General features: G+C 39.3%; 5 protein-coding genes across 14 annotated transcripts in view; 3 read left to right on the top strand and 2 right to left on the bottom strand.

Annotated features, from left to right (window-relative positions):
• Positions 1-495: 495 nt before the first annotated feature.
• On the bottom strand, positions 496-6,421 carry LOC6566575 (eukaryotic translation initiation factor 4E-binding protein Mextli). Of its 8 annotated transcripts, XM_043214575.1 has the most exons (10): positions 6,364-6,384; positions 4,492-5,111; positions 4,082-4,418; positions 3,920-3,991; positions 3,559-3,619; positions 3,102-3,454; positions 2,962-3,035; positions 2,496-2,889; positions 2,304-2,422; positions 496-935 (listed from the first exon to the last, which is right to left on the bottom strand). In XM_043214575.1, exons 2-10 carry the CDS (start codon positions 4,891-4,893, stop codon positions 822-824), a joined length of 1,926 nt encoding a protein of 641 aa, XP_043070510.1. In that variant the 5' UTR covers positions 4,894-5,111; positions 6,364-6,384; the 3' UTR covers positions 496-821. The 8 variants fall into 8 exon arrangements, with proteins under 8 accessions (XP_043070510.1, XP_032595297.1, XP_032595296.1 ...); XM_032739406.2 differs by having other exon boundaries at positions 2,962-3,454; positions 6,364-6,421; XM_032739405.2 differs by having other exon boundaries at positions 2,962-3,454; positions 4,082-4,421.
• Positions 6,422-6,686: 265 nt separating this feature from the next.
• On the top strand, positions 6,687-7,947 carry LOC6566645 (GATA zinc finger domain-containing protein 14). The gene has a single exon (XM_001993130.3). The coding sequence runs from the start codon at positions 6,780-6,782 to the stop codon at positions 7,896-7,898; it is 1,119 nt and encodes a 372-aa protein (XP_001993166.1). The 5' UTR covers positions 6,687-6,779; the 3' UTR covers positions 7,899-7,947.
• A 1,103-nt stretch (positions 7,948-9,050) lies between these two features.
• On the bottom strand, positions 9,051-10,038 carry LOC6566644 (28S ribosomal protein S2, mitochondrial). The gene is made up of 2 exons (XM_001993129.2): positions 9,943-10,038; positions 9,051-9,874 (listed from the first exon to the last, which is right to left on the bottom strand). The coding sequence occupies exons 1-2, from the start codon at positions 9,965-9,967 to the stop codon at positions 9,096-9,098; spliced, it is 804 nt and encodes a 267-aa protein (XP_001993165.1). The 5' UTR covers positions 9,968-10,038; the 3' UTR covers positions 9,051-9,095.
• Positions 10,039-10,076: 38 nt separating this feature from the next.
• LOC6566643 (vacuolar fusion protein MON1 homolog A) lies at positions 10,077-12,106 on the top strand. The gene is made up of 3 exons (XM_001993128.2): positions 10,077-10,724; positions 10,788-10,939; positions 11,178-12,106. Exons 1-3 carry the CDS (start codon positions 10,150-10,152, stop codon positions 12,017-12,019), a joined length of 1,569 nt encoding a protein of 522 aa, XP_001993164.1. The 5' UTR covers positions 10,077-10,149; the 3' UTR covers positions 12,020-12,106.
• Positions 12,107-14,285: 2,179 nt separating this feature from the next.
• The window catches only part of LOC6566641 (probable G-protein coupled receptor 158), a 30,886-nt gene continuing 17,418 nt past the window's right edge, over positions 14,286-27,753 (top strand). For all 3 annotated transcript variants that reach the window (XM_032739574.1, XM_001993126.2, XM_032739573.1), the window contains exon 1: positions 14,286-14,523. The gene's annotated coding sequence lies outside the window, so the exon portion shown is untranslated. The remainder of the gene's footprint in view (positions 14,524-27,753) is intronic.

Raw genomic sequence — 27,753 nt, 5'->3', positions numbered from 1 at the left:
ATAACGCATTGGACTAGAGAAAATTCAAATACAATCATTGCACAAAATTAAAAACAAAACAAAATTAATTATGAAAACAATACAATCGTTTTTTTTCTTTCGTTTTTGAGAAGTGGAACTAGTACATTCAAAAGATGGATGATTGAAATTAGATACATATGAGAAAATAAAAATTTCGTTTAATTATTTTTCTTTGTTTTTACTACTTGAATAAAAATGCATTTACGTTCATTTGTTGTTGTTAATTTTCAAACCGCTCTTCGTCGGATTGTGAGTAATGCCGTTTTCAACGAGCGTTCCATCAATTAGCTGCATTTTGTTATTATCATAGTAAGCATATTATATTAGTATGTATTCATCGTTTTTTAGGTTTAACTAAAAGCATTGTTATATTGAAAGATGGTGTGATTCTTAGTTTTCTTTTTTCATATATAAATCGTCGTACTTTTTTGTTATTTTTTTCTTCTTTTTTTTTGTATAGCTCCTAACTAAGTATTTAGAATTTATTCCATTTGATTTTATTTGGTCGTTTATAATATATTAAGAAATGTACGCGACACGCTAAAGCTAAAAGCATAGTACAAAAAACAGAAAGATAGTTCGTGTGTGTGTAGTTTGATATGATTTAGGGACTTGATAAAACCCTAATTGAGTTATATATCTGAGACACACACATTAACATTAGCTATTGCCAGATCTGTTGTTTGTTTTTTTCTTTCCTATTCACAAACAAAAAAAAAACAAATCAATATCTGTAAATCGTTCACTTATATGTTAATGTAATGCGCTCGCGTGTTTCTTGATTTCCTTTTCAGTTTTTGTTATTCATCCACATTTTCAGTGTCGTCGGCGGCATCAATATTTCGTTTGGTGGCACTCTGAATGCTGGCGAGATATTTCTCACCATCAAAACGCTGGCTCTCATCAAGTAGATCCTGTGCAAAGTAGAGTAATGTACATCAATTAAAAAAGGGTGCAAATCTTTAAATAAAAAGCTATACCTCTGCTTTACCTTGTATATATATATATATATACAAAACTAAACAAAATTGTGTTTGTGAGTGTGTTATGGGGTGTATTATGTTTGAAATGCACAAATAGTTAAAAGCCAAGCATTTCGACTTTGCAAGTCAGTTTTTTTTTTTATTTTACATATGCATGTGTATAATGTATATATAAATTTTTAAATGGGTTATGCTTGAAAAAACGCTTACACCTAAGTTTTTGTTACACTTAAGCCTACAAAAGTATGCAATTGCAATTGTTAATTAGTCTTTGTTAAACATTAATTACAGTGTGTGTGTGTGTTTTGCTTTGTTTGTTGGAACAAATATATAAGAGGTGTGTATGTATGTATGTGTGTGTGTGTGTGGTAATGTGTATGTGTTAATATGGATACTAATTAAGGTTGACCGGCAACTTTAGAATAAGCTTAGCGAACACTAAATCTGCTTCACAGCCAAAATACAGATTCCTCTTTTTTTTCTTCTTCTTTTTCAAATTACAAATTAATTTTCATTTGCTTTTCAGTTAATTTTTTTGGTATATTTTCAATTTAACATTTAATATTTCGAGCCCAAGATCAGAAAATGGTTGCGTTTTGTTTTATATTCAATAATACTGGGATTAATATCTTAATGATTGATGTCAAATGCAAAAATTGCTTATTCGAATTAATTAAGCGTATGATTTGATTAAAAAAGAATGTATATATAAGAAAAATCCTTTACGTCGGCGTTACGTAAACGATATGATTAAAATACGAATATGAATAAAATTTAGATAAACGCACGATTATTATTATTGAGCTCCTCATTGGAGCATGTATCACACATGGCTAGGGAGAGCTCATCGATCTCGCTATAGCGCTGGAAAACAGCTTTTGTTGGGTTGCGACATTTGCCCGATACAGATGCGCCCATTGTGTTGGTTATAATTTGCAATTGTTTGTTATATAACTTACGATCAGATTCTAAAGATGGCTTGCGATTAATGATTTGAGCATTATCACCACGTTCACATGAGATTAGCTTTCGTGCACTTAAACTATCGAGCGTTACACTTATGGTCTTTAATTGTGGTGCTTGCTTGCTGCTGTTGTTAGTTATTAGAATTTGATTGCTAACGATTCGATTATTGCTCGGTTCACAATCTTGATTGATGGAAGCTGACATTTCCGCAGTTGTTGTTGTTTTTGTGGATATTATTGTTGTTAATGACGAGCTATGTGCAAGGTGGGTGATATCGGCACTGGGCGAGCTTGTTGAAGTAGCAATAAAGTGCTGGTCAACGGGTTGAATTACCTTGTTGCGTAGAATCGATGGCACCGTTTCCATCATTTTCACCCACTCGGTGGGTAGCGCCCAGGCATGCGGACTCTTCGAATAGTACATCAAATGTTCAATATCATACGAGACGCGAGCTGCAAATGGAAAACAAACAAGGCACCAAATTAGATTTATCCTTAACAATTTGGCATACGATTGAATTTTTACAGGTATTCGTCTTTAGCAGATTGGCGGCGCGTTCTTCCTCGAGCTTTTCGCGCAGTGCCTTCGCTTCCGGCGTGGACTCCTTGCGTGAGAAGTGACTGCGTCGCGAGCGCGCCAGACCATTTTGATTGCTGCTTCCATTGGACTCGACAAACACTTCATCATCGCCATCGCCATTATTGTTGCCCTGCCCAGCGACATAGTTGAGATTGATGCCACTGTCTGCCAACGGCAAAGCGTTGCCCATCATAAACTGTGGTGGCCCCGAGCCGGGCAGCGGTGTGGAAGGCGTTGTGACCGGACTGACCAGCGAGGTTCCATCAAAGGCGGCGCCCGCCTCAATGGAAGCCAAGAACTCGGAGCTGCTGAAGTAGTCGTCCAACACAAGTTTGGCCACCTGCAGCAAGAAGAGGAATTTGAATTAGTCAGGTGAGCTGGATGAGTTATTTAATTTATATGTTTCACTTACGCGGACGAGCTCGCAGCAGCCGCCGGTGATCTTGATAAGATGCTGGCCCACATTGACCGTGAATTTGTATTCACCTACGGAAGCATCATTTGTGGAATATGAATGCATAAGCAGCTGTTGATTCGGTCGCATAACTTTACCGGCAGCAGCTGTTGCCGCTGCAGCAACCTGCTGCTGATGGTGCTGCTGATGATGCTGATGTTGTTGCTGTTGATGGTGGTGGTGGTGCTGTTGCTGCTGCGACATTTGCTGTGCCGCCGCTGCTGCTGCTGTGGCAGTCATGAAATTCTGTGCCGAATTGAAGCTCAAGCGATTGGCCAAACTGCTGCTGACGCCTCCGGCACCAGGAGTACGTGGCTGGACAGCATCGTCCGAATTGGATGAGTTGAGCGACGAACAGGAGCCACCAGCTCCGCCAGCGGATGGTGCCGGCTCCAGTCGCACCGGTGAGGCGTTGCGACGTATGGTGTCGCCCATCAATTGCTTGGCATAACTGCAGAAATTAAAATAAATTTGTCAGTCAGAAATATCATCAGAACTTAATAGTTAATAACAAAGTGGAAGAAATTCAAATTGAAAATTAATTAATTGACTTACTTAATTTTGTTTTCATCTGGTCCGGTAATTTGCACCAGACGTTCTTTGGCGCCAGGATTGACTAAACGAAAAAATATATATATTAATACAAATCGAAAATCTTAATAAATAAAACAGCTATTTATTTTGAATAATGAGAAATGCATATGTACATATGGATGATAATAAAAAACGAGCCTTGGATCCAATAAGTGAATAAAATAATTAGAGAAACATATTAAAAATAAAAGTTTGACATGCGAGAATTAATGTTAATTGTGGGGGAGTTATGCAAGCAAGCCAATTTCAGACAAGACAGTTTTTAAATAATGCGTCGCTGAGGTTCAATTTGTGCAAAAATGTTGTTTACTGTCGGTTTTACCTCTTTGAAAGGAAATTATTGTTTCGCTAAGTTCCTCGATCATGTGTACGCGTCGGCCCTTAATGCCCATAACTAATATTGGCAGCCAGGCAGCAGATATAAAACAGAAGAATAGAGTCTCGTGTGTCTATATATGAGGAGTAACAATTCAGAAATACTTACCCTTGCCCGAGTCGGCGTTGCGTATGACGACCTCATCTTTGCAGTAGGTTTTGCCCGGAATTTTTGTCGGTTTGGGAAATTTGCCCGAGTTGCGGATGACTTCACCGGGTGGCAACAGCATATGCTGCTGATTGGGTGAGCCGACCGCTGCAATGGCCGCCGCTTGTGCGGCAGCGGCAACCGTGGCCGCATTGAATGCAGCTGCCGTTGCGGCAGCAGCGCCGCCAACAAGTGCACCCACGCCGACGCCGACACCAAATGTGGGGGAGGTGCTGAGAAAGGCTTGCTGGTTGCCAACCATGCCGGCAGCATCGTGTTGATATGATTCAGCGGGCAACTGATGTAACAAATTTAATTTAATTTAATCTATATATTTATATTTTAAATTTGTATATTGCTGTTTAGCCCACCTCAGCGCTGGACACTTGCTGCTTGGACTTGTAGTAGGCAATTGTGTCATTGTCCTCCCAGCTGTGCGCACGCAATTCGATCAGTTCGAGGAGCTTGAGTCGTGTGGTTATGTTCAGACGTTCGTCCTGCGAAGCATTGCGGAACACAACGAAAGCACGATCCAGCGTATCCTTCGATACCGCCTCCAGCTGCGGCCCATGCACCCGCAAATTATGCAATAACAATGTTATCGATTCCGATGTCGTATTGCACGATTGCAGACCAACGGTCACATTGTCAATCAACTGGATCAGCTCCTCAATAACCAAATAGCTGTTCTTCAACGATGAACGCGATTGTGTCTTCAGCGGACGCGGTGCCTCAATATTTTTCACCGCTCTGCCCAGATGTGTGTGCGCCATTCTGATTCTGATTCGATTGGTTTTCTGGTTTCCCTCGTTTCGATTTGATTACAAAGTTGCCGTTTTGTTATCTTTCTCTCTTTCTCTCTCTAGTTTTGAGTTCGTTCGTTTTGCTTGTTCAGTATATGTATGTATGTATGTGTGTGTGAGTGTGTGTATTGAATGTTGCGAAAATTTTGTGTGTGAAAGAAGTCGTAGAAGCGTTTCCGCACCTCCCCCTGCAATAGAAAAAAATGGGTAAATATACGTATAAAACAAGTGGAAACCCTACATTACTAATTGCTGTTCCAATTTCCTAATTCGTATATCACTAATTTCATTTAGTTTTTTTTTGTAAATTGGCATTTACACCAAAATTTAAATCCATACATGTAACGTACTAGCGATAAGAAATCGATCTATCGCTGTTCTTTTTCTTCTTATCGGTTATCGCTATTACGGTAAATATTGACTGTTACAAGTAACTGCTGCTGCCAGCAGTGTTTGCTGCGAATTGCGACGCAGCTGTTGATACCAAGAACGCACACACACGCGCACAATATAAATTAACTAAATTGTATGAAAATGTGTGCATATCATTTGCAACTTTGATAAGAGCTTCGGAGGTAGGCCAAAGCTGATTAAATTAGATTTATGATAGTTGCTTCAGTGCTGCTCACATTTTCTTGCCAAAAATGCTTAGAGCCGCCGTGAATCATTTAGGAACAAAGTATGAATGATAATTGTGAACGTCTCCAAAAAAAAACTGTTTGCATTATTAAACGGGCACAATGGCCATGTCTGTGTATGTGTGCTTCTTTCCGTCTTTTTGTCCGCGCGGCATTTAAGTTTCATTAACAAGAAGAAAAAAACGCAGCATTTACTGCTGCGTCTAATTGCCGTTATGTGCGAGGGGTGTGAGGCGGATTCTGATTTTAAATAGCATTTTACACACACAAAAATATTACACAAAAAACTGTCAGTGCCGCCGCGTCGCTGCTGCAGCACTAGCGGCAGACGCGTAGCGATCATGCCCACTTATTGAATCATATGTCGAGAATAGCAACAACAAATATGTCTGTGACTGCGACTGCGACGCCGGCAGCGCTGCTCGAGTTGCCTTGGGCGTAAAACTCTCCCTCGATGATTCCACAAAAAAATTACTTCAGTAGAACTTACACAGAATTTTGGGTTTGCTTTTGCAACTTGTTAGTATTTCAAGTAAATATGCCACTGGATTTTGTTGCAAATTAAGTAATATTATGTATTATATGCCAGCAATGGAAGAAACTACGCGTTGGCTGCGCAGCAGCGCTCCACTTGCTGTTGTAACTGTTGGCCACTGTGCAGCTGAACTGCCACAATAAAACTTTTGCTAATAACCCGATCCCGATAAACTATGCAAAGCCTTGTTTATAACGAAGAGCAACGTTTTTTTCTTTTTTAGCTCTGCCTGTTTTATTTTAACGAAGTAGCTCTATTCAAGCTTACCAAAAATCTCTGCGACTGCTAGATCTGTGAAACAGTCATCGATACTATCGATGGTGACCGAAACTAGGGTCACAATCGATTGGGCAACGCAATTACAACATATCGTTTAGTTTGAAATGCATTACTATTTTTTATTATTACTTCACTACTACTTATTTAATAAATTTTAATTACGACTAGAGGCATTGCGGCAATAATTTAATAATAATGATAATCCATGAACACTTTTCACTGGCGGTCACATCGATAATTTGACAGTGTGGCGTTGCCACCCATGCAATATTTTTTGACGACACAGGGTTGTGAAGTACCCCTGGTAACACAAATAAAATATCGGCTAAATTCTACAACATTTTTTCTGAGCGCTACTTTGCTGAGAATATTTCCGCATATTCTCTGTATTAAAATCGGTAAAAATGGCTGAAAATGCAGCCACAGAGGCCGATACAGCCGATACAACGGAAACGATAAACAATGATAATGCTGATAATAAAGATAGCGTAGCGAAACCACTGCAAATGTCCTTCGCCGATTGGAAGAAGACGAAAGAGGCCAAGGAGCAGCCTGAAGGCTCCGCAACAACAAACACACGCAACGGACGCAAACCGTATAAAAACGAGAACAACAACAAACAGCAGCAGCACGGCAACAACAATCGAAACTATAACAATCATCACGTCTACAACATCAATAATAATAACAACAACAACAACAATAACTCATTTCAACCATTGAGTCGACCACCGCCGTTGCCTTTTCCCCTGATGTCCATGGGCTTTGGCAATTTTGGGCCAGGTCCCTGTGGCCCATCGCCAATGATGCCGCCCTGCCAAATGGGTAACATGGGTCCGGGACCATCTGGTGGACGCAAGCATCGACCATTGCAGCCGCCTCCGTTCTGGGAGGATATGATGTCGCCACAGCTGCGACCGCCGCCCATACAGCCGCCCATGCCAAAGTGTCCGAGTCTGTGGAATCTGGTGCCCAAGGAGAAGCAGCGACACCACAACAACATCAACAAGCAAAACAGTCAGCCAAACAAGAAATACAAATCCAGCAATAACAGCAGCAAATCGGATAACAATGCTTTACTGGATGCAGCTTTAATGCCGCCACCACCACCACCTGGCGGAGCTACAGCGGGAGCCAACAGCAACAGCAGTAGTGGGAGCAGTAGCAGCAACTCCACCAATAGCAATTCCTCGGCAAACAATCGTCTTATCAAAAAGAAAAAAGGCGGAGGCACTTTTGTCGAAATCGATGGCAAATGGATACAGAGACCGGAAGCGCCGCCTCCACTGGAAGAAGCGCCGCCGGGCACAAAGGAAGACCGGCAGCGACAGTGGAAGGAGTACAGACAGGCTATGAAACCGTTCAAGAATCGTGAATTTCACAATTGGAAACGAACCGTGCAACGGCTGAGTAAACTGCCCCGGGATTCGCTGGACGAGAAGCAATTGGATCGGCTGCAGAAGGCTGAGGAATATATTGGGGCGCACAAAGCCATGCTGACGATCAAGCATGCCGAGCATTGAAAAGCAGCAGTCTAACCAAAAGAACGATGGCACTGGAAACGCCACCGGTCAAGCGCTCGCGGGTCAAATTCCGGTCACGGGGCAGGTTTACGTGAGGAAAATGGTCAATGCCGGTTGGCACAAGAATAACGAGCAGAATTCATTTCAACGGGCGCCGATGCGTAAACAGATCTTTGGCACGGGTCGCGCCATCAAGGGTGGTCTCGCTGGCGATGTGGCTGGCTGTGGCATGCCACCGTTGCCAGCCGGTACAGCGACAGCGACACCTCCTGCAGCAACAGCAGCGATTGGCCAATATTCAAATTACTTTGGACCAGGTCAACAGCAGGGCTTCAACAGCACTCAACAACTTTATGCAGCGGATATGGCATCCAGCAGCAGCAACAACAACCCCCATCTACAACAGCTACAACTCCAGCTTTGTGAAAGGAGGCACCCTGCTGCCGCCCTAGAACACAACCAAGGCGTGAGCGAGAGTTACACCTAGTTATTTATAAGATGAGAAATTGTCATCGCGCTATGAGCCTGCTATTTATACATATACCTATACATACACACACAAAATGAATTAATTATAATATATATATATATACATATAACTTATGCCAAGGCTTTAACAGACAACAGCTAAATTGAATAGTTCTCAAAAAACTTTATTTGCAATATAAAATCGATCGTCTTCAAAGCTGTTGATCGCTTCATCAATATCGTTCGATCCTTATCGATATTGTATGTTATGTTACAGCTGTTAGTTCTATGTCTGTTAGTGGCCTGTAAACTATATTATGATTGGCAGGCATGCTTAAATGTGTTTTATTGCTTTATCTGTTTCTTTTTGATTCTTTAGAAACGTTGCTGAGGTTATTTATTATGATAACAATAAGATCATAAGATGATCTCCATAAATTTGGAATAGCATAGAAATGAACAACTTCCTTCGTTTTTCCAATATCTTCACTTAGCTCATCGAGTTCTATTCTTTGTATATTTTAATTACCGTATAATTCCGGAAAAAAAAATATTTAGAAATAGGCTCAATTTCTTATTGTTTTTCTAGTTACGCATCAAGTACAAATTTAATTAACATAAACTTTATATTGTACATTTGCCAAAGCTATTCAAAGTTCTTGTTTTTTTTTTTAAGCAGTTCAATAAAGTATTGTGGTTTTATATATTCAAAATTAAAATAGCTTAGTTTTAATTGACTTTGTTGGATTTGGAGCGACTGCGACTGGCTTTAAAATTAGCCTCATTAATGGGAGGCAAGCCGAGCACTTCTCGTCGCTTACGTTTGCCACGCCAAATGGCCTCCTTGAACAGATTACAGTAGAGTTCGACTGCGGCGGGGGAATCATCGTTGCCGGGCACCGGATACGTAATCAAATTGGGATTACAATTGCTGTCGACAATGCCAATTGTGGGTATGGCCATTTTGGCTGCATCACGCACAGCCGTATGCTGGGCCATCACATTGTTCTGTGTGTTGAGGAAGATGCACAGATCGGGCAGCCTGGTGACGGCATCGAACTGGACATTCGCATTGGTAAAGATGCCGCCGCGCCAGAAGCGCGTGTGCGAATATTCGCCCGCCTCCATGGCCTTCTGCTCGACGAGCAGTGCGTTGAGTGCATTCCGATTGAAGAACAATATGATGCCATCACGGAATGCAATGTGTGCCGTAAAATTGAGTGCCTGCCGCAAATGGGTAGCTGTCTTGTCCAAATCGAAGATCAGGTGGCCCAAGCGATTGCCATATAGATACGGTCGCATGCGATCGTCGAGGGAGCCCTCCTTGTGCCCATAGTGCACGCGGGCATTGAACAGATCGCGCACAGTGAACAAATTGTTCACCTGGAAGTAATCCGGATGTTTGAGAATCCGTTCTTCAATCACATCAATATCTTCCGGTTCCTCGACGGCTGTCGCTGCACTCTGTGTGCTTTGTAGGCGTGAGAACAGCTGACCAAACCGTGGCACTGCAAGTGTTGAATATACATGTTGCATATACCAGTTACTATAATTAATATTTAATTCATTTACTCACAGTTATTAAACGATTTTCTCAACATTTTTCCGCTGTTTTCATAACATGCATGCTAGAGTGACCGCACTGCGTATAGTTGAAAATACCAACAACAACAAAACTAACAGTGTGCATATATATCGATAACAGCATTTAATCGATTGATGTCCGCCACTGGCTGTGCAATAATAATGTTTTATTTTGCAAACAAAATTAGCGAACATCATCATGGAAACTGAACAAACGCCCACTCCAAATACCGCTACATCGGACACGAATTCCACATGTGAATACCTGGATGCCGAAGGTGATTCCGAGCACGAAACTGGCGATCTCTATCAGGAGGCGGATGCGGATGCGGAGCAACAACATCATCAGGGCCACAATATTATTTCGGAGGCAGTTTCGGGACAAACGAATAAAGATTTGACCACATCCGTGGAGTCGCTGGCGCTGAGCACATCGACAAGTGCCAAGACCGAGGATAGCGTCAGCACAAATGCCGTTGAAGAGGATCTGGATGACTATCAGCACGACAGCGTTTGGCGCGGCCAAAAGAAACATATTTTCATACTAAGCGAGGCGGGCAAACCAATTTATTCGCTGCACGGCAATGAGGACAAGCTGGCGGCACTGTTTGGTGTCATTCAGGTGCTGGTTAGCATTGTGCAGCGCGACCAGGATGGCATCATATCCATCCATGCGGGTGGCATCAAGTTCGCTTTTATGCATCGCAATTCGCTGATTTTGGTCGCCGCTTCGCGCACCAATATGAGCATTCAACAGCTGCAGCTGCAGCTGAGGTGAGCTGAATGATTACTCAGTAGGAGCCACTGCTAAGCTAATCACATTTGCATATTTTTCAGCGATGTCTACTATCAAATACTTTCCTTGTTAACTCATTCGCATCTGTCGAAGACTTTCGAACGTCGCAAGAATTTCGACTTGAGGCGTTCACTTGCCGGCAGCGAGCGTCTAATCTTCAATCTGCTTGCCAATGACAGCAGCAATGCAAGGGGTAAAAGAATACATATAAGTGTGTACAGTGACCGCTCGCAAATGCGAACTTCTGCTGTCAGAATTGTCCACAAATTATAGTCATATTTTTTTTAAAAGAATTTTCAATATTTGTTTGAGGATAACACTTTCAAAACTACCATTTAAATTCTTCTATTAACAGTTACAACTTTCGAGCGATCACTGTAGCAAATTTCACAATTGCAACTAATTGTAATGTTTTTTTTTGTTCTTTGCAGTTTCCAGCAATATTTTCACCTTTCTGACCAACTCGATACGCGTCTTTCCATTACCAACGGCTGTCAGATCGAATATTATCAGCGCGATTCAGAGCAATTGCTCGAAAGTGAAGGATTTGGTGTTTGCCGTGCTGATAGCGGACAACAAACTGATTGCGCTGGTGCGCATGAAGAAGTATTCGATTCATCCGTCCGATTTGCGTTTGATATTCAATCTGATTGAGTGCACGGAATCGTTCAAGAATTCGCCCCACTGGCTCCCAATTTGCTTGCCCAAATTCAATATGAATGGCTTTTGGCATGCGCACATTTCGTATTTAACCAATGATTGTCCGGCCTGTTTGCTGCTCATCTCCGTCGATAAGAATGCATCGGACATAATGCAGTCGGTGAAGATGCGCATTACAGAGAAGCTGGAACGCAGTCAGTGCCTGCAGGCGATCAATGAGGAGCTGCAGGAGCCGCACAATGCCAAACTGTATCAACAGATGCTCAGCATGCCCGAATTGCGACACTTTCTCTACAAGCCAAAGGCAACGGCCCAGTTGCTCTTCCCCATGCTGCGGCATCCGTACAAGACCTTGTCGGAATTTGAACGATTGGAGGCGATCTATTGCAGTTTGCTACATCGCATCCACAATCAGTCGCGACCATTGAAATTGATCTACGAGCTGAGGGATCGAGAGGTTATCCTTGCCTGGGTAACAGCCACCTATGAGTTATATGCGGTATTCGAGTCGATTGTGGACAAGGCAACGGTTATTAAGTATGTGGACAAGCTAATCAAATGGATCGAAAAGGAATACGATGTTTACTTTATACGTAATCATGCCACATTCTAAAGTGATTCCCAGAACAAGGCAGCCCGCATTTGTATAGTTATAGCAAATAATGACTTATGTTATATTTTTAATACATGCTTACACATATATTTGTGTATTTGTGTATGCCCATTATGCCCGCATATATGTTTAAAAAATTACATATTAAGCAGACCATACAAATCAAGCTTGGCTCTTTCAATTCGAAATTCAATTGTAAAAAGTTGATAATAAAATGGCTTTGCTTGAAGTCTTTTTCAAATTGCGCGCCAAATATAACCACCGTTGTGCAACTGTTGCGTAAAATCTATATTAAGTTGGCTGCACGCAAATTGTGACGCACTTTATGTTGGCTGCGCGATGTGCAAGCTTTTTGCGTCTTCGTCAACGGTGTCGTCGTCGTTGTCGTCGTTATCCTGCTCACTTGACATAAAAAAGGCTTCCCTCAGTTGAGTACAGGATATCAGCGTGTGCGTTACACAAAAGCGCGGCAGGAAATTAAAGTGCGGTAAAACATCAGCCAAAAAAAAATTAATTCATATACACTTACACAAATACATACAAGTAAAAAGTGAACCCAGTGCCGAAATTCAAAACCAAAAATTTCAATGAATTAATAAATTGGCAAAATCGTTTCTGGGAGTATGCAGCTGTCTATTACCTTTTAGCTGCTGCGTGCTGCTACTGCTGCTGCTGCTGCTTTGGCTCCCTATTTTTTGAAACATGCGCCACGCATTTTTTTGGGTGTTAAATGTTCGTGTATCTGTCGGTTTTTGCGCGCTAAGCTACGACGGGCAGAAGCGCGGCAGAGGCAGAGGCGGCATTAATACACGTCCTCTGCTTCCATTACACATATATTCACACACATACAGGCAGGCAGTGGCGCCCACTGTACACGAAAATAGGCAGAAATCAAGCAAAGGAAATCTACTACTATTTATGTATTTATGTTCATGTCCTTTTGGGTGTGTGCGTATGCTTCAGTGTGTGTGTGTGTGTTTTATGCTGTCACTGCTGCTTCGCTTCGTTAGTTTTGCGCGCGTGTTATGTGTGTGTGCGTGTGTGTCTGCGTGTGTATGTGTGTGTGTGTTTGGGGTTAGTGTGCAAATCATTTAATTTATTACTAAATGTATTTTTATACACATTTCTCTGTGCACTTTTCGTTTCGCTTTCATTCCATTTTGCCGCTTTACCGTTTTATCGTTTACCGTTTGCTCAGCCATTCGTCGTTAATTTGTCGTTCGCTTTTTAAGCCAAATTCGTATTCTCATGATTATATCAACAGCCAGTCAGCAACAGCAAAAGCGACAACAACAACAACAACATCATCCAAAGTTTCACCTTTGTGCTAAGCAGACGCGCACACACACACACATATACGCACACGGCATGTCTTTTTGTGTATCCTAGAGTTATTTTTTGAAAAGCAAGCAGCAGGCAAAATAAGAAGAAGACGAAGAAGAAGAAGCAGCAGCAGCAAACTCTGCGCGCGTGTTTTGCTGCTGCTGCTTTTTTTGTTTTTCGGTGTGTGTGTGTATGTGTGTGTGTGTAAGGGAAAAGCAAAAACTGAAGTGTAGGAATCTATTTTTGCGTCAACAAAGTTTTTTGCCTGTCTTTTTTGGCTTTTATGGCTTCTGCGTGTCTGTGTGTATGTGTGTGTGTGTGCAGTAAACTTTTTAAGTGCAGACAATATTCTTGAATTTTTTAATAATTGGAAGTTTTGGTGTGCAAGCATTTGCCAAACGAAATAAGTTGTTTTAATAAAAAAAAAAGAGCAACTCGTAAAAATATGGCAACAACGATCGCAAATGAATAAAAAGCAACATGGGATTCTTTTTATTATACATAGTAGGCGCGACATAGTAGGCAACACTTTATTTACACAAGCCAAGCTGCCGTGGTGAAATAAATTCCGGTGCCTACTTCTAGGCAAATGCAAGAAATTGCTTGGCTGGGTGCAAATAATGAAAAAAAAAAAAAAATAAAATAACTAAATAAATATATAAATACACTATGGAAACACACATATAAATAATGAGAAAAATTAACAAGCAATTTAGGTCTCAGTTCATCGATTGAGAAATGCTACAACTAAATTTTAAGCACCTAATTTAATTAAATTTACAGCAAAAATGTCGCGTCTAAATTAATTTGAAACTAACAATCAAAAGCTAAACACTATCTAACTGCTGCCACAACCAAAACAAAAAAAAAAGCCACCCTGATAAAAATAAAACGAAAATCCAATCTCCCTAAGCAACTGCAACAATCTACAACAATAAAAGCAACAACTACCACAACAACAAAAACAACAGCAACAGCAACAACAGCGCCTATCACCGACTAATACAAACGGCAATTTCGTATTAATTTTATTTGCGCATACATTTTGCCGCGTGCTCATAAAAATTTACATAGAAACCAACACCAAAACAAGCAGCAGCAAGAACAACTGCTGAATGGCAACAAGGAGTACAAGAAGAGGGTCCTGGTTAACTGCTGACCCAGCCAGCCTACGACTTTAGGTTAGTATGTCTTTCTCATTTCGACTTATTGCAAAAAAAAAGAACCTAGCGAAGTCAGCTGACAATGCAGATTGCTTGACTAACACATACCATGTACAAGCCAATGAAAATACGATTTGCAATGTTATTTTCTTTTGAGTAAGTCATATATTTTGTAAAATTCTGTAACAGATAATGAGAAATAAATAAAGGCTTAGGTTGTTAAATAAAACAAATAAAATGCATTTTATGACAAATTTTATATAAGATTTTGTAACGTTAGCCGTGATGAAAAAGGGCTGTGCCTAATCATACCCTGTTCGAGGACATTATTGTGTCCAGGGCATAGAAAAATGTCCCTTTCGTCTTTGCATTCGTTTAACATTATGGCGCGTATGCTGCTTCTACACTCTTTTTCTTTTTGTTCGTTTATTTTTATTTATTTTTATTTTTGTTGTTGTATTGTTGTTGTTTCTTTTGTTGTTGGTGTGCGCTTCATTTTGCTTATCCTTTTGCCCGGCTGCTGATCAAATAGGCATCATTTGCCTGCCAGGCAACACAAAAAGGTCGACAGCAATTTCAAACGACAGTCAGTTGATGACTGTGTTGACATGATATAAGGCAGCTGGAAGAAGGGACAAAGGGGAGCACAGATGGAGATACAGATAGAGATGGGGAGAGAGTGAGATGGAGAGAGGGGCAAGGAGGCGGCAGCATCTCTATATTTAACTATTTGCGGAAGTGTGTGTGCGTGTGTGAGTATGTGCGTGTGTGCTTGCTAGCTATATTAACCCTATTTTTGACGTCAATTAATGACTCGACACTCGGTTGAAATTTAATTTTTTTATTTGTGCGCCATATTTCTTGGGGTCGACGGCGACTTCCGGTCACTTTCTTGCCCTTTTGCCATTGCCTGTTTTTGGGCGCCATAAGAAAATTGTTAAGAAAATAACGAACATAAATTAAATGCGTGTGAGTATGTTTACACTTGGAAAAATATGTGCATATTTTGTATTCACCTAGCTAGTCTAATAAGTAACGAAATCTGCCGATTTTGTGATAATGACGAGGAATCCTTGAAGTATCGGATTGTGTATTGTGAAGATGTAATGTTCTTAAGCTCAGAAGATATAGAAATACTCAATGAAATCAATTTTTGGTATTGCTTTGGAATATCAGTTCAGTTTTCAGTAATTTATGAGTTTGGAAAATATAGAACAACCTCAAGTGGACTGTTTTGTACATCATTTCCAATATTTCATGCTGAATTTATCTACACTTAAAATCATATTAAAAATTGTATTGCTTCTGAAAACCGGTTCAGTTTGGCCACAGTTATCAGCGTAAATAATTTAATTACATATTTCCAGATTTAGTTGTAGCAAGGAGCAGTTTATTTTTTAATTTAATGCTTGAATTAACAACAGAATTTTATCTCCGCGATGTTCAAAATATTTTCAGATTAAGCTTATGCACTTTATTCATATATATATATATATTTTTATTTTTATGCTTGAATTTATAACAGCATTTTCTCTCTGTGATATTAAAAACATTTTCAACTTGAGTTGAATGATGCACTTAATTTTTATTTATTTATTTTTTACATTTTATGCGCTTTTTCTCCGTGTGTATATAAACAAGAGTCATGGCAAAATCGTGTCTGTGTCGAGCAGGCAGCTCGTTTAACCCCATGTGCTCTCTCAATTTTTGCACACACACACACGCACACACTCCCACATACGTCCACACAGAGACACAGACACACAGACACACCTAGAAGCGGGGCAACATTACGAGCATTGTGCGGAATTTATTGAATTTTTATTGGATTTCTCTTGCATAGCAGCGAGCAGACGAAGAAGCAAAAGCAGCAGCAGCAGCAGCAGTAATTCTATAGCCATGCTGACTGCTCTGCTGTCGTCTCGTTAGGCGTGGCATAATTCATTATGTTGACTCACACTCCACTCCTTGCCACAGCCACCCATCCTCTTGAGCTGGCGTGCTTTGCATATTAATATGCATTCCTGTGGGTTCAATTTATGATTTAAAGCGACGCGTTCTCTTGCCTGTTGCCTAATCACTACAACTTTTGGTCCCCATTCGAGATTCATTTAAGATTTTCTACACACACACACACGCACACACACACACATACACACATTTGGGAGCATCATTTTTGGGGTCTCGTGATTAGCCACGCAATGTGGCCCCGAACAAATTTTAAATGGGAATTATTACGCTGCAAAGATCAAAACCATACACAGCATAACCCTTGAACCCTTGACCCACAAGTTTACCTTTCATTTGAAATAGCTTTTGGTTTGATTGTTGTTTTGGTCGAGAAGGGATTTGGCTTGCCAGCCAATAAAATGTGTGTCAGCCTTGAAAGTTATATTACCAGTTTGACAACTCATTAAAAACGATTTCGCCAGCTTAGTTGGATTTTGCTTATGTGTTTATTTTGCGGTGAACATTTGCTACAGTAGTCACTCTCATAACGCGAAATGGAATCGTTTTTCAAGCGCTGCGGATATGTGTTCTTTGCATATATATTTCGTAAGTTTTGCGCAAAGTTTTCCATCAAAGTTTTCAATATCGTCGCCAGTGTTGCGTTGCGTTGCGGTTGCGTAAGGGACGCTTGCCTATCGTCCTGTCCCCCGCCACCTCCTCCTCCAGGCACCCCAATTCCCCCAGCCCGCCCCTTTGTTGCTGCGGCAGAGCAAACGTTTAATATTCACGCTTGAGCGCATTTTCAGCGAATGACATGGGAGGGGATGGTGCGGGGAGGGGTTGGTTGGTAGGAGTGGTGGCTGTGAACTGTTTGACGCTTATCTATGCCTCTGCTTTTGACCAAAATTTTATTGCCTCTTTCCAGGCCAAACATTTTGTTCCGTTACTTTTTCCATGCCGTGAACCCAAAAATTGGTCTGTTAAGCGAATTGACGGGGGGTGCGATATATATAGATATACTGGTGGAATAATAGTAGTTTGGCTGAATAATGATCATGCATTTTGACCATATTTAAATGTATATTAATCTTGCGGCTAAGCATTGCTCAACAAGTCAAGAAGATAATCTGAAGACAGCTTTTGAATAATTAATTAATAATTTGAAAATACGTTTTGGTTAGCGAAAACTATGTTTATTATTCTATCTGAATGCAATTTGTACAGTTCATCAATAATATTTCAGATAATATAATATATCGGATATCGATTAGTATCGATATTCGTGAAACGGTGGCAGTTATCTATCAGATGAAATAACCGTTATCTGCCGAAAGCATACGAGGACTTGTATTCAGGACTTTAAGTCTATAGCACTCATAGTCTTGGAGGTCGACTCGCTTATACAGAAGTACAGAGCATGGCTAAATCGACTTGGCTGTTGATGCTGATCAAGAATATATATTCTTTATAGTGTCAGGCAGGCTTCCTTCTGCGTGTTACATACTGTACCAGAACTGTTTTATTTATTTTCCCTTTCAAAATGAATTCAGGTTATATAAATGCAATGCCTTTGAAAAGTTTAGAAAGTTTAAATTTTGATAAGCTGAAGACCATTTTTAGTTATAGAATTTATAGCATTATTTAGTTAACAATTTTACAAATATTAAACACAATTAACTGAAGTGAAGTGAAGTTTAAACTTGTGTTCCTCGCTGACGCTCAGCATTGTATTAACGCTGAGTGCTTTTCAGGTAAACTTTCACTCATGTATTACCCAGTTTATAATTTCTTCTCTGCTGAGAGCTGCTGTTATTACGCGAGCAGCAATTAGCTGGCAATAGAAAAGAGCTAATCATATCAATCATACGCCATGTTGTATGCTCAAGTTGCACGCTAATGAAGCAGATCCGAGCTCAGTCTTCGTCCAGATAAATGCAAAGCATTTCAGGCACTTTAAATGCAATTTGAAATGTTGTCGCTTGCTTACATGGCCATACAAGCGTTGGGGCAAGCGGGCTGTCACGTTATTCTGGCCGACAGCTTCTGTGATTGCAGTCCTGCCTCAACGTTGCAAGAAGTATCTTGGTTTGAATTTTTCTTTTTTGTTTTTCTTTTTCAAACTTGTTTCTGACTTGCTCTACGGCTACGTGATTTTAGCTGCCAGCGCTTCAAACTATCATTCAACTTTTATGCGCACATTTGCACTGTTTCTATTTGTGTGTGTGTGTGCTTTGTGTGTGTGTGTGCCTTCTGTGTGGGTGTTGGCTGCCACAGCCGCCATCCAGGCGAGTCGAGCTATCGACAAACAAGCCAGACCACAGTCATAGCCCCAGTCAAAGTCAATTCTGGTCGGTGGGGCCATCAACGGAAGTGCTCGTCGCCATTTTTAGTGCACTTCTCGAAAGTGCGCACATTTCCGTTTGGCATCAATGATTCGCCCACTGCCCACGGCTCACCGTCCCCTTTTTTCTCCATGGTCCACAACCCAGCCAAGAACATTCGACTTCCTCATCTGTTTCTGCTCTTGCTACATTTTTTTTTTATATTTTAACGCTCTGTAGCCATAATATGAGTGGACATTAGTGGGTTATAATATAGTTTTAATGATAACTGATACTGACTCTTAGAAGTACATGTATAAAATCCAGATTAGATTATTACCCAAGATTACAGATTATTACCCAATTTTCAAATTGCTAATTTTATTTAATCAATTAAATTCGATGACAAATTTTATTTCTGGGAAACAGAATCTCTCATTCTGTTTTTAATGCTAAAATTTATATTTTACGTTTTGTAACTTGCTGATTTGATTTAATTAATTGTATTTCTTTCCTGGAAAAGAGAATCTTTCGTATTTATAATCTGTTTGAATATTAATATTTATTTGCTTATTTCTTGTATGTATTTTCCAAAGCTGAAACTTATTAATACCAGACATTCATAGACAAACTTGACTTGTTCTTTCAAAATATCACAAAAAAAAAGCGGACATTTAATCGAAACGTTATATGTATTATACATACTAGACTTATAATATGTTTATATTCTATATTCTCTATAGCTGTTATAATATATATATTCTCAGGGCATCTGATAGTCGAGCACTCTTTTGTCGATTGCAAAGCATTTCCCCCAGTTCCACTTTTTATGTGCCGCTGGTGGACTGCTGACTGCTGACTGTTTGGCTTTTTACTTTTGCTGATTTTAATTTTGGTAAAAGTTGTCACATTTGATTTTAAGCAATTGTTTGGTTTTTATGTGTCCGCCTCTCGTTCGCAGTTGTTGTCTTAACTTACTTCGCATTTGGTCTTCTTTCTCGTTTGCCTTCTTCGACTTCCTTTTCTTTTTTTTTATGGCCGCCTTCTTTTTATGTGGTGCCAGGGCAGACCTAATGGCTTTCGACTCTAGAGCACAGATTGGCTTCACCGCTGCTTGGCCTGTTGCTTGTTGCTAGTGAGTGGAAAATTGCGGTCTAGAATGTGATGTAACCGGAAGAGCTTCGAACTGGATTAAAGTGCCAAAGCCAAGGAAACCTACTCGAATAGAAGAAGCTTATGTGAGTGAGAAGTGGAAAGTGTGAAAATTAAGAAAAGTTGTAAGTGCCAATTGAAGTTATCTCAAGCGACTCTAAAGGCTAAGGTAAAGAACAAAACACCACAAGAACACAATGTGAACGAACAACCTGACCTGACCTGACTTGAATAATAATCAAAATTTCATTCATTTACCAAATCATTTCATAATCGTTGATTATTTCCCCTGTGCTATTTGCCTTTTGTGGCACTCCTTCAGCGTTAATTAAGCGCAAGTCTCGTTGCACTTGACACCCTGGGCGGCATTTAACTAAGCCAACTTAATGAGTTATTCATGCTTGGTTAAAAGCTTGACTTAAAGTGTTTGACTGAAGTTTGCCCACGGCATGGACATAGATATAGCTTTGGCTTTTGCTTTGGCTGCGTCTGCGTCTGCGGCAAGAAATGTGTCGAGGTTCTAGTTTAAATGCCATCCACTGATTATATAACCAAAATGTCGGCCTCACTCTGTCTGCTTGTCTGTTGCCGTCTCTATCGCCGTGTGGCATTGCCGCCTGGCTGCATTTTCTACATGTACTTGGTATGCATGTTTTACAGTTACGCCCGGGACGACGGGAGACGGTACACAGGAGAGGCAAGCGCACATGCTGTGTGACAGCAACAGCACCGACAAAAATAAAATATATATATATATATATATATATATATGTATATGTATATAAAACTAAAAGCAAAACATGTCCTTGTTGCGTTGAGAATTAAATACCCTTAAGCCGCTTTATTTTTGCACAGAATAAAATGTTGCAAAAGAGTTTTTATTATATCTCTATATGATAGGAAGTTTATCTGTGAGCTCGACAAAAAAAATAATAATAATATCTGATGTTTCGGGATTTTCATATGGCTTATTTCTCTTCCGAATAAATACTTGATAATTTACTTTTACACTGTAAATATTAATTTAATTATTCCTTTTTATTTAATATATATTTATTGTGCATTTTTAAAATTTGGTTTATTGCTTCTAGTCCATGTAAAATAAATGAATGAATTATTTAATATTACCAGTTGCCTTTTATTTTGTTTATTTTACATTATTAATCTGATCAATTATTTTCATTGACAAATTTTTCGGTTTCACTTTCGTACTTCAAAATGTAATATACATGCATAATATTTTGGTTTATTTATTACTTTATTTACTATAAATATTTTATATCAAAATCATAATACCCCCTCTTGGTTAGGACATATAGAAATGAGAATGATATTTGGTATGAGAGTATATTTGACTTAAAAGCGAAAAACATTCGAAATTTTGCACCAGCAGCGAAATTGTAGCGACATTTTTACGCTCCTCGAAGCGAAATAAACATGGAAATGTTTGCGACTATTTAATGTGATATATATTTGCGCCCATCTACATACATACACACACATTTATACATTCACATACACACACACATATATATTTATATATATAGAAAGTCAATAAAATGTTGTTAAAGCTTGAAAAGTTCAATTTTTGTATACATTAACATTGAGATGTGCTTGACAATTTTTCAGTTGAGTTCAAGCAACAAATTATGCCGTAGCACAACATTGGACGCACCCACACAAGAGCTCCGTTTCGGGGGTGGGTTTTTCAAGGATGTGTACCCCTACCTCTGCCTCTTCCCCGCCCTGCCCTGCACTGCCCTGCCTCCATGCGAATGCGTGCCGTGCCGTGCCGCCTAGCCAGCGACTTTTATCTAAAAGCGCACTTAGCCCAAGTAGGCCAAGTAGATTACGGCCATAGAGCTGATGGCATATGCAGCATATGTGTGTGTATATGTACAAGTATAGATACTATGTGTAGTTTATTTATTTATTTTTGTTTATTTTTCTTTTTTGTTGCAGGGGAGTACAATAATTGGGTTAAATAACGTTTTAATTGTTATGCCTTAAAATGCTCAACTTTTTTGATAAAGATCAGATGGCATGATACGATATAATTTCAAATAAAAATAGACAGAAGAGGATCGCATTTAAATACACTCAGAAATCTTAATAATATTTATTATTTGTGTCGACTGATATTAATCGATTAATAATATTTAAATACAAATAAATAATATAAACTTCTAATCTTCAATTTGGATGTGTGCTGAGGTTAACACTTCATCCATAAAACGTGCCCATGGCCAAATAAGTTGTTATACCCACATTAAATCTAAAGCTAAAGCTCTTCAAAATATATCTGTTGATAATCTATGGTCGATTAGGACGAGCTGATGAGCTTATGTAGTCAACTTGGGGCTGGCAAAGCTCTATATGAAGACAATGAATGCATCCGGCGATGCTTTAATGATATAAACAGCAAACACTTGAGCAAATTGCGCATGTAAACAGAGCCCAAGGAAGCGCTGCCAAGTGGGTTAAGCAACAGTAGCAACAACAGCAACAACAACAACAACAAAAGGGATGGATAGGAAGGGAAAGGAATACCGGGTGCTAGACCCTGAAAAAGTGATTAAAAAACATGAAGAAAAAAACTTGTTGTAGGGCAACGGAAAGAAGTGGAAGAAGCTCTGTGTGCAAGCTGAGGAAGCAGCGGCGTTGACAGCGTTTCGTTAATGTCCTTGGGAGAAGGTTTCCAAGCAAAGCTCAGCCATGGGAGAAGGACATGCCCGAAAAAAGGCTTTTTGGCGCAATAACGGTACAAGCGTTACAGTTTTTCATTATAGAAACCGTAATTGGAAAAGTGTTTTGGGGCTGCCACTCGATGCTTTTAGCTCAAATGTCAGACAGACAATAAAGTGGGCAAAATTGTTGGATGCTTTGGCAATGTGTTGTCCGATTTGTTGGCTTTTAAGAGGGTACGCTTCGGTCCTGGCGACAGGACTTAGTTAAAAATGAATGGGGGTGGGGCGTGGTTGGAGGGGGCGGTGACTGTTTGCTGCTCGCTGGAGCGCAGCTGCTTGAGCTTATTTAAGCAGAGCACTGGACGCACAAAGGACGCAGCACAAAGAACGACAGAGACAGAGACAGAGACATAGAGAGAGAGGGAGTGGGAGAGAGGCAGAGAGAGAAGAGCAGCAGCCGGCACACAATTTGTCCTGCAATCGCTTTTGCTTGTTGCTTGTGCTTGTTTGCCATTGTCTAATTGTTAACCATTTTTTGTCTCCTTCACTCCCTCATATTGCATTGTCTGATTGTAACACGCTTCTGTATTGTTTGTATGTGTGTGTGTGTGTGTGTGCAGCCAGGCAAAATAACATTTGTGTAATGAAAGAGTGTCATAGCTCAGTCTATCCCATTCTAACCATATGTTGCCCAGCATCTCCTTGTCTCTGTCTTTTTCTGCCTGTTCACGCAGTGTCTATTTTAAGCATATTACATATTGTTTTAATATTATTGTTATTATTATTATTATCATTATTATTGCCGGCAGTCGGAAGCGAATTGTGTAACTGTATAAGTGCACATCCATCAAAATGTTTACACACCACAAAGACGACAAGACAAAATAATAGAGTGAATAAAACCAATTACGAACTGCAGACAGCAGCAGCCTTCGACGCATATGAATATAAACATTCTGAAATTATTTACAAATTCCATTAGCTAAACGAACTCGACTTTAGCCTTGCAATAGAATTCAACTACACTTCAATTTCAGCAAGCTCAAATAAAATTTATTTTTGTTTGAATTTCAACAAGCTAAAATTTGGTTTAATTTTATTGCCATATTAAATCGAATTCTTCGAATTCATATTCATTTTCAACAAGCTAGAATGCTCTAGTCGGGAGAGCTCAACTAGGAGATACTCATTTAAAATTAATAAACTCCGTGTTTCTTGTTCGATCATTATTACGGTCTATCATTAATATGTTAGGCTATATTATTTATTAATTGGATGCTTATATCTTGAAAATTGTGCCTTTCGATTTATATCGATATACACGACATCGACTTGGCTATTAGTGGTGATTTAGAAAATATGTACATTTGCCAGTTGCATAGTTTTCCACAACTTATTTATACTCTTTTTCCAATTTCGAATAAGTTCAGTGTACAAATATAAATTAATCTATTTTTAGCCTTGCAATAATAAATAAATAAATAAATCTACGTTATAAATCTATATTTATTAACCATAAATTGACTAAGGTTAGGTCAGACTAAGAATAGACCTAGGCCTACTTGTATAAACACGCGTGTATTTATTTATAATTTCAGGTGTAAGCATATTCCTCTTTCTACCGAATTCCGTTGGTTCAATCAATATAATGGCAGACCTCATTTTGCATTCCAACAAACGGCGTCAATCAAATTTGTTTACTCAAACCTCCAGGTTTGATGCATCTGCAAACGATATGGGACTTGTTCCTTGGACAAGCAGCAAAAATTTCAATTACTAGTGAGGACTAGGGCCAATGTGAATTGGAGGGGACAGTGGAGTATTCTGTGCAGGCGAATCGCACGCAGATGACACAAAGCAACAACGATGTGGTTTCAATTTGAGTGTGTCTGTTGCAAGTGGTGCAGAAAAGTATGCTGCAAAAGTTTCGCACAAAGCACTGTCGGCAAAGTAGTTTTTCGGACAGAAAGTCAATTTTGGAAAGTTCCATGCAATGAATGAACGTTTTTCTATAAAAACATTCATTAATTTCGAATATACCGTAGAATACACCTAATATAAGGACACGTCTAAGAAATGTTAAGATATAGATGTTTAATACTTTTCTTATTTAACAATAAGCACAAAAATTCAAAATATTATTACAATACTAATACTCTTAAGCATTGCTTTTTTAAATATAACCGTCATAACTTTACTTACTCAATTTTGTATTTGCGTGTGTGACCATATATCTAATTATGTTAATCAACTGTGCTTATCGATATTAAGAAGCATGTTTAGAAGTGTGTGGCGACCAACTCTGTTGATCGAGAGATAAAAATATCGATAAGAGTTGCCGTCACTTTCCAAATAAAAAGGACGCACTCGATAACAATAAAAACTGATTAGAACAATATCTATAACTTATGCAAAATTGTTATTGTAATATTTATAAAAGTTCAGTCGACCGAATTATTCATTTGTACCAGAAAATGTTTCTGATTTCGCATTTGTGATTTTAATTGAAAACAATGCACGTGTGTGAAAAACTGTGAAGCCAATCCATGCACGAGAACACACACAAACCTTGATATAAATAGAGAGAGGGAGATAGAGACAGAGAGAGACGGGGAGAAATTTGCTGCGAAGCAGATTCAAGATTTGCAATGGGGCCCCAGCCACATTAGCTGCAGTTGAGCGAGTGTCAAGGTGAGGCCAGGTGCGACGCTGCCAGGCAGAAAACAGGCAACTAGCAAACAACAACAACAAGAGCGGGATAAGCTGGTGCACTGCTTGGGCCATATCTGGTACTGGCATCGGGCCAAATCACGTAATCAGCGACTTGTTTATGGCGCATGTGCCAACAACAATTAAAAAATAATCATTCTGTGCAATGTGTAAGAAATTTATTGTAATTAGCGTCAATTTTGGCCAATTGCCACGCCCTTAATCAATCACAATATTTTTGCAACAAAATCACATTTATTACAATTTAATGCGATTATATTTGATTTATTAAAAAAAACAACTCTTATTTCATTTGCGTTTGGCTCTGGCAAATGCGAAAATTATGGCATACAAAGGGCGACACTTGAAAAACGCTTTAACGCATATGCCACGCCCCAAATGGGATGGGGCGGGGTGGTTATCGTCGTGGCTTATCCACGACCAGGTCCTGGCTCCTGGCGTCCACTGGGAGCCGTTATATTCTGCGCGCATATTATTTGCATTTGTTTGGCTTGATGCTTTTTTTTTGTTGTTCTTTTCTCTTTCTCTTACCATCTGGTTGCTTATGTGACACTCGTCTGGAGAGGGGACTAGCAGTCCCCAATGCATACAGCAAAGCTGCTAATGGCAATATGAACAATCTTGGTAATTACCCAAAGACTATGCCCCTACAATGGATGGGAACTGATGGTTCCCATTAAGGGACCATTCCAAACTGATTGCCAAAACACGACTGCAAATTACTTTGACTTTAAGCACCAACAAAAATAACACAAAACTGATGGCATGCGTAGAGATTCGAAATAAACTTAGAAAGATCAATAGAATGACCAAATACTGGATACCTGCATGCGAAGTTGCTGACGTTCTACTCAGGCAGTTCAAGAATGAGCCCTTAGTAAAAAGCTGGCAAGTGCAGAAACCTCAGCAGGAACAGTTTGAAATAAACAACTTTAACTAAAAATAAGTGTAATAGCCCTTGTAGATCCACTCGGTCCCGCTCAGAAAAAATCGGCTTGAATTTACGGGTAACTCACCTTATTTTTATTATTTTTCAAAACGTATATTTAATAAAAAAAAGAAAGATTTTTCTTTTCTTAATCACAGTGTACATTTTATAAAAAATATGGCTAATTTTCATTGTTTTTTATGTGCAAAAATAAGCCTTATAACATTTGAATTTTAATATTTAATTTTGGACAGCTTATAAAATTCATACAACTTAACTAAAAAAAACTTAACATTATACGGCGGTTGGAACCCGCGACCTTTTTAGAAATTAATTACTGGGATTGTCGATTGACGGCAAACTTTTCTAATTCTAAGACATTTTTATTCTCGTTCTTATTAAGAAATTATTCTTAAAAACAAGAACAACTTACTAGTCAGGTCGATTTTTTCTGAGTGTTCAAAGTCGCCTAACTTATTCCAAACAGAAACCATTATTCATCTACTAAGACAGTTCCTTAAACTAGTACAATATTTCTATATGCGTATACGTAATTTCTTATAGTCATTGCTTAATTCACTGTCTATATATATATATATACATATATATTTGTGCGGTGCATTAGATAGTTAATAGCACACACTCGAAACAGTATTCGAAACAAAAGTCAGTTTATCGCACATTTTATGCTGCTTTCATGGTTGGACGAGCACTTTCAATTAAATTGCAATTTGCGTTGATATAAAATTGCAATTGATGTAATTGCGATTGCATGTGTGAGTAAGTGTATGTGTGTGTGCGTCTGCAAGTGTGTGTTTGTCTATTGGGTCTACTGGGAGGTACTTCTGACATTTTTAAATGCATTCAAATGGCAAATGCACATGAAACGGCAATCAGCATAATTTTAACGATCAATGCAGTTAAAATTAATTGCATGTAAAAACTGCGGCGGTGACAGCAAACCATACATAATTAATTATACATCATTATATACATATATATATATATATATACATGCATGACGTGGTGCACTGTTGGTGTACCACAATGTGTCGTAAAATGTGTGGAAAAGTTAAAATTGCTTCCATTTCCAGTTAACTGTGTGTTATAATTAATCAGAGTTAATTTAATTGTTACAAATCTGAGGTTCGGGTGGGAAATATAGAAACTATATTTATTTTTTGTATTATGATGGATCGGCTTAAAGATATACATTGGTAGGCTTGTGCTTATTGATAATGAAATTAAACTTATGTTTTATTGCGCTTCATGCGTCTTCCTACTTCGCTGCCAGAAACCGAACTTTCGATGCCGATCAGTTATCGATAATCTTACTTGTATCGCTACTGACTCGATTACCTGCTCTTAATAGTATCGGAACAATTTAAACAAGGTTGCCAGATAGCTGTGACCGTTTTCTGTTTGTGTGTCTCCTATACGAAATCCGCCAGAAAGTTTTTGGCAATATCTAGATGAAGTT

The sequence above is a fragment of the Drosophila grimshawi genome, unplaced genomic scaffold (genome assembly GCF_018153295.1).
Source record: "Drosophila grimshawi isolate 15287-2541.00 unplaced genomic scaffold, ASM1815329v1 contig_1377, whole genome shotgun sequence".
Classification (NCBI taxonomy): Eukaryota; Metazoa; Arthropoda; class Insecta; order Diptera; family Drosophilidae; genus Drosophila; species Drosophila grimshawi.
This window is presented reverse-complemented; position numbering and strand designations above follow the sequence as displayed.